Source organism: Carcharodon carcharias, chromosome 3 (genome assembly GCF_017639515.1).
Source record: "Carcharodon carcharias isolate sCarCar2 chromosome 3, sCarCar2.pri, whole genome shotgun sequence".
Lineage (NCBI taxonomy): Eukaryota > Metazoa > Chordata > Chondrichthyes > Lamniformes > Lamnidae > Carcharodon > Carcharodon carcharias.
Window position 1 is genome coordinate 5,157,303 of NC_054469.1, and position 12,385 is coordinate 5,169,687.

At 45.7% G+C, this 12,385-nt stretch overlaps 1 protein-coding gene across 1 annotated transcript in view; it reads left to right on the plus strand.

The window, feature by feature from the left end:
- Positions 1–363: 363 nt before the first annotated feature.
- LOC121275770 (tonsoku-like protein) overlaps positions 364–12,385 on the plus strand; it is a 92,998-nt gene continuing 80,976 nt past the window's right edge. Inside the window, exon 1 of the mRNA XM_041183377.1 lies at positions 364–459. Within this exon, the coding sequence (XP_041039311.1) occupies positions 414–459 (46 nt within the window). The 5' untranslated portion in view covers positions 364–413. The remainder of the gene's footprint in view (positions 460–12,385) is intronic.

Below are 12,385 nucleotides of genomic sequence, written 5' to 3' on the forward strand. Positions count from 1 at the left end.
TGTCCCCATCAAACACTCCCAGGACAGGTACAGCACAGCGTTAGATACAGAGTAAAGCTTCCTCTACACTGTCCCCATCAAACACTCCCAGGACAGATACAGCACGGGGTTAGATACAGAGTAAATCTCCCTCTACACTGACCCCATCAAACACTCCCAGGACAGGTACAGCACGGGGTTAGATACAGAGTACAGCTCCCTCTACACTGTCCCCATCAAACACTCCCTCCAAACTGTCTCAGTAAGTTACTTGGTTCTAAAACTGTTCACGTTCAGTGATTACAGATCTCTTAAGTATATAAGGTGTGGGATTTTTTTCTCTTTCAGGGTGGTTTAGTCTCCCCTCTTGTTAATATTTTGCAGGGCTTCAGGAATCAAAACTAAAGGCTGAGAAGAAAAACAGGACAAAGAGAATGGCTGACGTCTGCCATCAGCTGGGCAAGTCCTACAGCAAGAATGGTCAGTGTGGGTCCGAGGTGGGGAGCTTGTAAACTGTCAGGTCATGTTGCTGTGAAGGATCAGTCCCACTTCAGAGACTCAAGGACGCTTTCTAGTCTGTTACAGCAGTGTAGTACTGAGGGAGTGCTGCACTGTCAGAGGGTCAGTACTGAGGGAGTGCTGCACTGTCAGAGGGTCAGTACTGAGGGAGTGCTGCACTGTCAGAGGGTCAGTACTGAGGGAGTGCTGCACTGTCAGAGGTTCAGTACTGAGCGAGCGCTGCACTGTCAGAGGGTCAGTACTGAGGGAGCACTGCACTGTCAGAGGGTCAGTACTGAGGGAGTGCTGCACTGTCAGAGGGTCAGCACTGAGGGAGTGCTGCACTGTCAGAGGGTCAGTACTGAGGGAGAGCTGCTATGTAAAAAGGAAGCTTTTGGCTAAGCCAAATGTGGGTCCATTACAGGCAGAGTCAGGAGAATTCATAATGGGGAATAGAGAAATGGCAGAGACAGTAACTGATTACTTTGTGTCTGTCTTCATTGAGGAAGATACAGGAAATCTCCAAGATTTAGAGACCCAGCGGCCAGTGAGAATGAGGAGTTAAAGGCAATTAGAATAAGTGAGAAGGTTGTACTGGAGAAATTAATGGGACTGACAGTTGATACATCCCCAGGACCTGATATTCTGCATCCCAGGGTGTTGATATAGGTTGCTACACAGATAGTGGATGCATTGGTGATCATCTTCCAAAATTCTATACAGGAGTAGTGAAGTCTTGCTTCAATTGTTCAGAAGCTTGGTTAGACCACACCTGGAATATTGTGTGCAGATTTGGTCCCCTTACCTCAGAAAGGACGTTATTGCCATACATGGAGTGCAACGAAGGTTCACCAGACTTGTTCCAGGGATGGTGGGACTGTCTTATGAAGAGAGATTGGGGAAACTGGGCCTGTATTCTCCAGAGTTTCGAAGAATGAGAGGTGATCTCATTGAAACCTACAAAATCCTTAAAGGGATAGAGAGGCTAGATGCAGGTCAGATGTTTCCCCTGGTTGGGGAGTTTAGAACCAGGGGACACAATCTCAAAATAAGGGGGAAGCCACTTAGGACCGAGATGAGGAGAAATGTCTTTACTCAGAGGGTTGTGAATCTTTGGGATTCTCTACCCCAGAGGCTGTGGAAGCTCAGTCAGTGAGTATGTTTAAGGTAGGGATTGATAGATTCTGATTAACAATAATGTAAAGTGTTATGGGGATAATGTGGGTAAAAGGCATTGAAGTGTTCGATCAGCCTTGATCATATTGAATGGCAGAGCAGGCTCAATGGGCTGAATGGCCTTCTCTTGTTCCTACATCCCTCTGTTCCTATGTAAGGCCATTCAGGATCTTATATACATCAATCACGTCATAACTCACTCTTCTAAACTCCAGTGGAAACAAGCCCAGTCTGTCCAACCTTTCCTCATAAGACAACCCACTCATTCCAGGTATCAATCTAGTAACCCTCCTCTGAACCACCTCAAATGCATTTACATCCTTCCTTCAATAAGGAGACCAGCTGCACACAGTATTCGAGGTGCGGTCTCACTAATGCCCTGTATAACTGAAGCATAATGTCCTTACTTTTATGTTCAATCCCTCTCGTAATGAAAGATAACATTCCATTAGCCTTCTTAATTACTTGCTGTACCTGCATACTAATGTTTTGTGACCTGTATGCTAGAACATCTAGATCCCTCTGCAGCTCAGAATTCTGCAGCCGTTCTCCATCTAAGTAATACTCTGCTTTTTTATTCTTCCTGCCAAAGTGAACAGCTTCACATTTTCCCACCTTAAACTCCATTTGTCAGATCTTTGCCCACTTACTCAACCTATCTATGTCCATCTGCAACCTCCTCCTGTCCACTTCACAACATACTTTCCTACCTATCTTTGTGTCATCTGTAAATTTAGCCACCATGTCTTCACCCCCCTCATCTAAGTCATTGATGTAAATTGTAAAAAGTTGGGGTCCCAGTACAGACCCTGTGGGACTCCACTCGTCACATCCTGTCAATCAGAAAAAGACCCATTTATGCATAGTCTATTCCCTGCCAACCAGCCAACCTTTTGTCCAAGCTAATATGTTACCCCCTGCTCCATGCGCTTTTATTTTCCACAATAACCTTTGTTGTGGCACCTTATCCAATGCCTGCTGGAAACCCCAGGCTTCCCTTTAACCACAGTGCATGTGACTCCTTCAAAAACCTCCAATAAATTGGTTGAACATGGTTTTCCTTTCACAAAACCACGCTGACTCTTTCCTATTGCCTTGAGCTCTTCTAATTGCCCAACCATAACCTCCTTAATTATCACTTCTAACAACTTCCCCACCACAGACATCATGCTAACTGGTCTATAGTTTCTGGTTTCCTGCCTCCCTCCCTTCTTGAATTTCCTACTTTCCAGCCTGATGAAACTTTTCCAGAATCTAGGGAATTTTGGAAAATTAATACCAATACGATCTCATTATCCACCTCTTTTAAGACCCTTGGATGAGTCCATCAGGACCCAGAGACTTGTCAGCCCACAGCTCCATCAGTTTTTGTTTTATTCATTCACAGGATGTGGGCTTCACTGGCTGGGCCAGCATTTATTGCCCAACCCTAATTGCCCCTTGAGAAGATGGTGGTGAGCTGCCTTCTTGAGCCGCTGCAGTCCATATGGTGTAGGTATACCCACAGTGCTGTTAGGGAGGGAGTTCCAGGATTTTGACTCAGTGACAGTGAAGGAACAGCTGATATATTTCCAAGTGAGGTTGGTGAGTTACTTGGAGGGGAATTTCCAGGTGGTGGTGTTCCCACCTATCTGCTGCCCCTGTCCTTCTAGATGGTGGTGGACATGGGTTTGGAAGGTGCTGCCTAAGGAGCCTTGGTGAATTCCTGCAGTGCATCTTGTAGATGGTACACACACTGCTGATACTGTGTGTCGGAGTGGAGGGAGTGAATGTTTGTGGATGTGGTGTCAATAAAGCGGGGCTGCTTCTTGAGTGTTGTGGGAGCTGCACTCATCCAGGCAAGTTGGGAGTATTCCATCACACTCCTGACTTGTGCCTATGGGGAGTCAGGAGGTGAGTTACTCGTCGCAGGATTCCCAGCCTCTGACCTGCTCTTGTAGCCATTGTATTTATATGGCTAGTCCAGTTCAGTTTCTGGTCAATGGTAATCCCCAGGATGTTGATATTGGGGGATTCAGTGATGGTAATGCCATTGAATGTCAAGGGGCGATGGTTGGATTCTCTCTTGTTGGAGATGGTCATTGCCTGGCACTTGTGTGGTGCGAATGTTACTTGCCACTTGTCAGCCCAAGTCTGGATATTGTCCAGGTCTTGCTGCATTTGGACATGGGACTGCTTCAGTATCTGAGGAGGCGTGAATGGTGCTGAACATTGTGCAATCATCAGCGAACATCCCCACTTCTGATCTTATGATGGGAGGAAGGTCATTGATGAAGCAGCTGAAGATGGTTGGTCCGAGGACATTACCCTGAGGAACTCCTGCAGTGATGTCCTGGAGCTGAGATGACTGACCTCCAACAACCTCAACCATCTTTCTTTGTGCTAGGTATGACTCCAACCAGCTCAGTACTGCTTCCCTAGTGATTGTAATTTCACCAAGTTCCTCTCTCCCTTCCACCTCCTGATTTACAGCGATTTCTGGAATGTTTTTGTATCCTTTACAGTGAAGTCAGAAGCAAAATGTTTGTTCATTTCATCTGGCATTTCCTTATTATTGACTATTAAGTCCCCATTCTCACTCTCTAGAGGACCAACACCCTTACTCTTTTCCTTTTTAAGTACCTGTAGAAACTCTTGTTATCCATTTTTACATTTCTAGCTAGCTTCCTCTCATACTCTAATTCCTTTCTCCTGATTAACCTTTCAGTCATTCTCTGCCATTCTTTATGTTCTGACCAATCACCTGAGCTGCCACTCATCTTTGTGCAGTTATTTGCTTTTTCCTTAAGTTTGGTGCTTTCCTTAATTTCTTTAGTTAACCATGGATGGTGGGTCCTCCCCTTAGAATTTCTCTTTATAGTAGGAAAATACTTACTCTGAGTATTCTGAAATATCCCCTTAAATATCTGCCACTGCTTCCCGGTTGATCTATCCCTGAGCCTCGTATCCCAGTTCACTTCAACTTAAATTCTCTGGAGTTTCAAAGAATGAGAGGCAATCTCATTGAAACCTACAAGATTCTGAGGGGTTTGACAGGGTGGACCCTGAGAGATTGTTTCCATTGGTCGGGGAATCTAAAACATGGGGGCACAGTCTCAGGATGAGGGGCCGATCATTTAGGCCTGTGATAAGGAGAAATTACTTCACTCAAAGGGTTGTGACTCTTTGGAATTCTCCACCCAGGGGCTTGTGGGTGTCCCATCGTTGAATATATTTAAGGCTGGGATAGACAGATTTTTGGTCTCTTGAGAATTTAAGGGATATGGGGAGTGGGTGTGAAAATGGAGTTGAAGCCCTTGATCAGCCATAATTGTATTGAACGGCGGAGCAGGCTCGATGGGCCCAGTGGTCTACTCCTCCTGTTCTTCTGTGCTCTCACTTTCTCTCTCTCTCTCTCTCACTCTGCCTCTATCTTTCTCTCTCATTCTCACTCAGTCAAACTCTTTCTCAATCATTCTCTCACACTCTCAATCCTCTGTCTCACAGGCTCTCTCAATCCCCTCTCAGCCTCTCTCTCTCTCCCTCAATCACTCTATCTCCCACTCGCTGTCTTTCAATCCCCTCTGTTTCTCTCTCTCTCTCTCTCTCTCTTTCCGTCTCTCACTCTCAATCTGCTCTTGGCCTCTTCATCTCTCTGCACTATCACTCCTTTTCCTTGGTCTGTCTTCTGGATCCAAACTTGATCCCTTTCTTTCTCTCTTTGCTGTTATACTTTCCTCCATCACATTTCCCTCTCACGTTATTTGATTTTGCAGGTTTATCCCTCTCTTTGTGCTTTGCATGCTCCTTATCCTTGCTTCCTGGGTTTGCCCTCTTTCCTTTCTTTAGCTTTTCCTGCCTTTCCTCGGATTCCTTGCAGTGTCGGGTTTTTGAACTTCCGGATAGACCTGCTCTTCCAACCCTGGAAGTAATTCTTTGGATAGGATGGAGAGCGGTGAGGAATTCACCTGATCAATGTCTTGGCTTCCTCAAAATCCAGCAGACCTGGTTCATCAATGCTTTGCCTTTCTTCCCATGAGGAAGAGGGGGGACATTGCAGGCTTGGTTCCGTGTTTGGGTTTTGACTTCTTTGGCACCCTTGATGACCACTTTTAGTGGATAAATGTAGATATACTTTCAAGGAGGTCACCACCAGTGGCTGAATCTGGTATTTGAACAGAGTATTTCGTCACCAGATTTTCACCTTACACTTTTGAAGCAATCCTACAGAGTGATGAGTGATCACCCTCATTCTCCTGTTTATCCTCCTGCACTGGAGAGGGTGCAGAGGAGATTCACCAGGATGTCACCTGGGATGAAACATTTAAGTTATGAAGAGAGGTTGGATAGACTTGGGTTGTTTTCGTTGGAGCAGAGAAGACTGAGGGGCGACCTGATCGAGGTGTACAAGATTATGAGGGGCATGGACAGGGTGGATAGGGAGCAGCTGTTCCCCTTAGTTTAAGGGTCAGTCAAAGGGGCATAAGCTCAAGCTGAGGGGCAGGAAGTGTAGAGGGAAATGTGAGGGAAAAGTGTTCTAACCTGAGGGTGGTGATGGTCTGCAATGCACTTCCTGGGTGGGTGGTGGAGGCGGGTTGCCTCACATCCTTTAAAAAGTACCTGGATGAGCACTTGGCACTTCATAACATTCAAGGCTTTGGGCCAAGTGCTGGTAAATGGGATTAGGTAGGTAGGTCAGGTGTTTCTCACATGTCGGTGCAGACTCGATGGGCCGAAGGGCCTTTTCTGCACTGTGTGACTCTGTGATCCTGCTATGCATTTGTTCTGAGTGAATGGACTCCCTGCCTGCCCTTCCTGGACATCCAGCAAAATGGCGGGACTATCAATCTCTGGGAAGAGTGTCAAAAAGTCAGCGCTGAAGTCGCTATCCAGATCTTCATTGCAGTTGGATAGTTCCAGGGATTCATTTCTGAAGACCCCCTTGGATTCTTGCTGATTGATTTCTTCCACTGTCCTGATAGGGTTGAGGTCTACACAAGCTCTTCCTGATTCAATGTGGTCTCCACTACATTGAATTCCACTACAATGTGGTCTGGTGTTAATACTGTTTTTAGGTTTCCATACTCGCATCCTTCAAACAGCCTTTAATAAAAGCATCTACTGCTTTCTGGACCCTTTGTTGAATTTGCCACTTTCCATAATTTATTGCATTTTAAAAATTCTTTCACGGGATGTGAGCTTCGCTGGCTGGGCCCAGCATTTATTGTCCATCCCTAGTTGCCCTTGAGAAGGTGGTGGTGTGCTGCCTTCTTGAACCGCTGCAGTCCATGTGGTGTAGGTACACCCACAGTGCTGTTAGGGAGGGAGTTCCAGGATTTTGACCCAGTGACAGTGAAGGAATGGTGATATATTTCCAAGTCAGGATGGTGAGTGACTTGGAGGGGAACTTCCAGGTGGTGGTGTTCCCATCTATCTGCTGCCCTTGTCCTTCTAGATGGTAGTGGTCATGGGTTTGGAAGGTGCTGCCTAAGGAACCTTGGTGAAATCCTGCAGTGCATCCAATAGATGCCACACTCAGTCAAATGCAGCCTTGATGTCAAGGGCATTCAATCTCACCTCACCTCAGGAGTTCAGCTCTTTTGTCCATGTTTGAACCAAGGCTGTAATGAGTGACCCTGGTGGAACTCAAACTGGGCATCAGTGGGCAGGTTATTGCTAAGCAAGTGCCACTTGATAACACTGTTGATGACCCCTTCCATTACTTTACTGATGATGGAGAGTAGACTGATGGGGTGTAATTGGCCGGGTTGGATTTGTCCTGCTTTTTGTGTACAGGACATACCTGGGGAATTTTGCACATAGCCGGGTAGGTGCCAGTGTTGTAGCTGTACTGGAACAGCTTGGCTAGGGGTGCAGCAAGTTCTGGAGCACAAGTCTTCAGTACTATTGCTGGAATATTGTCAGGGCCCATAGCCTTTGCAGTATCCAGTGTCTTCAGCTGTTTCTTGGTATCACGTGGAGTGAATTAAATTGCCTGAGGACTGACATCTGTGATGCTGGGGACCTCCAGATGAGGCCGAGATGGATCATCCACTCAGCACTTCTGGCTCTTCTGTGTATTTATCTTTTGCACTGCGGTGCTGGGCTCCTCCATCATTGAGGATGGGGATATTTGTGAATCCTGCTCCTCCAGTGAGTTGTTTAATTGTCCACCACCATTCACAACTGGATGTGGCAGGACTGCAGAGCTTAGATTGTGGGATCGCTTAGCTCTGTCCATTGCTTATGCTGTTTGGCACGCAAGTTGTCCTGTGTCGCATCTTCACCAGGTTGACACCTCATTTTTAGGTATGCCTGGTGCTGCTCCTGACATGCCCTCCTGCACTCTTCACTGAACCAGGGTTGATCCCCAGGCTTGATGGTAATGGTAGAGTCGGGGATATGCCGGGCATGAGGTTACAGATTGTGTTTGAGTACAATTCTGCTGCTGATGATGACCCACAGCACCTCATGCACTGTCTTGAGTTGCTCGATCAGTTCAAAATCTATCCCATCTAGAATGGTCGTATCGCTCCTCAGGTTGAAATAATTATTGTTGTGGTGTCTTTGAGCTAAGAACGAACCACAGGAGTCTCAGGTACAGGTCACGATCATTTATTCGAGCAATTGCAAGGAGAGAGCCATCTCAAGCCCACTGTTAAATTACAAGTGTTCAGCATATTTATACTTTACTGATCACATCCATCACTGGCATCAGGTACATCCCACTTTTCACCCAGGCAGAGACCTTCCCTCCTGTCTAAGCTGGGACCATCTGTCCTTCCCCTTTCTGATGAAGAGCACACTTAATCTTAGTTGTTTTCCAACCTAAGTCTCCAGTCGGACTCCCAGGACACCCAATGTATCTTATTTTTAATTCCTTCATGTCCAGTCTGGTGATTGCAAGCCCTGCGGGTGTACAAAGTTCATCTGGTTTAACTGTTTAACTGTTGATATACTGGTTTGCGCTGACCTGCCTGTAGATTCTAATTTAATTAATTCATTCCCTTATAATGAATTCTCCCTGACCATAAACTCTTACTTACTATCATCCCCCTAACAGTCCCCCCTTTTGGCCCTTGGCCTAGCCCAAGGTACCAACTACAGTGGTACTGTCCGTCCCTTTAGACACCGCTGCCCATTGATACTGTCCAGTCATCCAGCTTTGGGTTGTAAAAGGTACTGTCAGACCATCTGTATCATCTGGCCCTTCAATTCAGGCCTCAGGCTGACTAAATTTCTTCTCCACCTGTTAAAACTCTCCCAGCGCCATCTCTTTTGCCACCTTCAGGTATGATGAATCAAGTATGTTAAACATATAACTAATATTAACTGAATCACAACCAGAGCATGGGAGATAATCCGAATCCACAGGTGTATCTGTACATTTGAGCCCCAATTTCACAGGTCCTCCCACCATGTGGAAGAATCTATTTGTTCGATATCCTCCTTTAAGGCTCTAATCTGTTGCTGCAGTGTATAGTAAGTTCTGTATATTTGTTGAGCCTGTCTCCGAATCGCGGTGAGGTGCTCTGGTAATAAGGGACTTTCGTAGGAGAACTGGTTCAGATACTGTTTCAGGTTATCTTTAAGGTTTTCCACGACCTGAATAGTAGTCATTCCTCACTTGTATATTTCAACCAGTTCCACCTACCCCGCCCTTGCCAGCACCTGTGGGTGTAGGCACACCGAATGATTGTGGATGGAGCATATCCGGTTGCTCCAGTACAGGATTCTTTCCTGCCATGTGGTGATACAGTATCTCCCATTCCCTGTATATGCAACATGGGTCAGTTCTTTAGCAGCCCATATAGTTTCCATTGGACAGTTTGCTGCTGCTTTAAATCCACACTTTGCTTCCTCTGTCTCATATATTGGGTGTGCATATACTACTGCGGTGGCTTCTATACTACACCCTTCTAATGTGATCCCTTCTCTGTCTACTGCGTATGGTGGAATATTGTGGTGCTTAATATAGTAATCCCCCCGTATAAACCCCAATATTTTCTACTCTATATAATGTCCTGCTGGGTGTTGACATAGGTATGACAGGTATTACTAATACAATGCCTATTAGCATATTATTATATACTATACATTCAACATTCATTCTATATACGTGTGTTAAACCTCTGAGCTGGAAACTGGTCAAGTCATGATCCTTATGTGGTGAAAGATTAAATAAATATTCATTAAATACCCATAAATGAACTATCCCTTCGTTAAACTATCTTAAATTCTCTCGGGCTTGTTCCAGTGCCCAGGATCCATAGGTGCTGCAAACACCATTTCTGCTCATTTCATCTGAAATATCTTCCCTATCCCGATCAATTTAATGATAGTCCCTGCATGACCTTTGAGCACGGTAGTCAGGTTTTGAATTAACCGTGTCCTGTCCTGGTCTGTGTTTAATTGGGTATTGTGAATTCCCTGTTCCCATTCTAAAATTTCCTGTAGTTTGGAGGTCAAGGTCTGGACCTCCTGGTCAACAGTTGCCAGGTCAATAGAATTAACCATTGATGTCCCTTTATTGAATATCGTAGCGCGGTTCCCTCCCAATCCTGATCGCCTCTCGCCATTGAACTGAGATGCTTCAGTCACCAGCTGGCCCATTCCAGCCGTATATGGTGCTCGAATATGAGTTGAGCACCACCGAGGCAAGGCAACTCCGCATATGTTCAAGACTCCGGGTACCAGCTCGTGGTGTACATTATCATACAGAACTTCTGATTAACCAGTACCAAACCATTCGTCAGTCCTGGATGCATGGTCGGACAAGGTGGGTTAGTCGGTGTGGTTTGAGGGACTTCAGTTATCTCTACTTGGACTGTGGAAGTAGATGTGGGAGGGGACTGGGTAGCGGTACTAATCTTCTCTTCTGGGTGGACCTCCCACGCCTGATCTGAATCAAACCCTTACTACAATTCAAAAGCACTTGTTCTCCTACTGTTACATTTATCATTCCCCGTTGTGTGTTCCATTCTGCACTGTCCATGCTGTACCAGAGTCCCTCCTGTGGTGTGGGATGAGCAGTGATGATCCCTGACCTTGTTACCAGTACTAATACATCCACATCCAGGATCGTAGATCTGTGGAGACATTAACATCGGCTCCCGTTCTCCGGGTTACCACTTGGTCAATTGTCATGTATCCTTAACTGTGTGTAATGCCTCCATTTACTTCCCGTTCTCATATCTAGAAGTGTCCACGTATCACCTGTCATAGTTACCTCGTATGGTCCATGTCTGTTCACTCTGGGCTCACCTTGACCATCGCCTTATTCCCCACTTGGGGGGGGTGGTGGAAGTCCACTGTTGCTCTTCAGATTTGTCTGTTTCCATGTCCTTAATCACCTGTCGGTTCCTGACTTCCTTCCTTAACTCATGCAGTTGCTTACTCATTTCCCTCACATAGTCTTGCTCCCTTCCTTTTAGTACTCCTACATCTCCCTCCCCTCGGGTAACTGCATTGCTCTCCTTGTCATTAGTTCAAATGGGGTGAACCTGGTGGTCCTGTTTGGGGAAGCTCTAAGGCGCATTAGAATATTGGGCTGTTCCCTGTCTCTGGAATTGCTTTTACTGTTGACGTTTTTAAAGTTCGGTTCATCCTTCCCACCATTCCCGAGCTCTGTGGGTGATCGGGAATGTGGAATTTCTGTTTAATCTTTAATGACTCTTCCTGTGAAATGTGTTCCCTGATCTGAATCCATGTGGGTAGACACCCTCCGCTCTTTCCAGTCCACTGTCTCCTGCTGCTGTCCCACATCGAACCTCAATCCCTTAAGCTGTCTACACAACTCCACAGTGCACCTTCCTATCCTAGCTTTCAATGGCTCAGTATCTTCACTTCCAGTGACGAGTGTCTCTGGGAACTGCTTAACTCTGTCTGTCATCACGGTGTTAATCCTGTGGCCTTACTTTTTGTAGCTCGCAGGCACAGTAATATAGTCAGTAATACATCTATTTAGCCTTTTCCCAGCTTTCCCTTTGCCTGTATCCATCTTGTTGTTAAGTATTATTTCTCCTCACCTTTCATTTACCTGAACTAAAGATTCCACATGGTTTTACCTCCAAGGTTTTTATTTCCTGACTATGATCGTCCTAAGATTCTCTATTGTCTTGATCGTTTAAGATGTTTCCTTACTCATTAGGCCATATTAGCTATTCCATGTCAATGGGGATCTCTGTCTCTAGATCTTTGCTTATCTCCCTCTGTGCGGTTCCAATGTCTCAGTTGATGGCCAGATTATCAAATTCATTTCCCTTAAAACAGCTTGTATATTGTGTCCTCTTTCCCTAACTCTTTCTCCTACTTAACACACCATTTTACACAGACAACAGCTATCATCTTATCTTGTTCAGGTTGTCTGGAGAGACTCTACAGTCCAGTAAAGTATTCCCATAACAGTTTTAAAACAGAAATCAGACATTGACATGTTTTGCTTACAGAATACTGAAAGGCCTGGATAGAGTGGACGTGGGGAAGATGTTTCCATTAGTAGGAGAGACTAGGACCCGAGGGCACAGCCTCAGAGTAAAGGGAAGACCTTATAGAACAGAGATGAGGAGAAACTTCTTTAGCCAGAGAGTGGTGAATCTATGGAATTCATTGCCACAGAAGGCTGTGGAGGCCAGGTCATTGACTGTATTTAAGACCGAGATAGATAGGTTCTTGATTGGTAAGGGGGTCAAAGGTTACGGGGAGAAGGTGGGAGAATGGGGTTGAGAAACTTATCAGCCATGATTGAATGGCC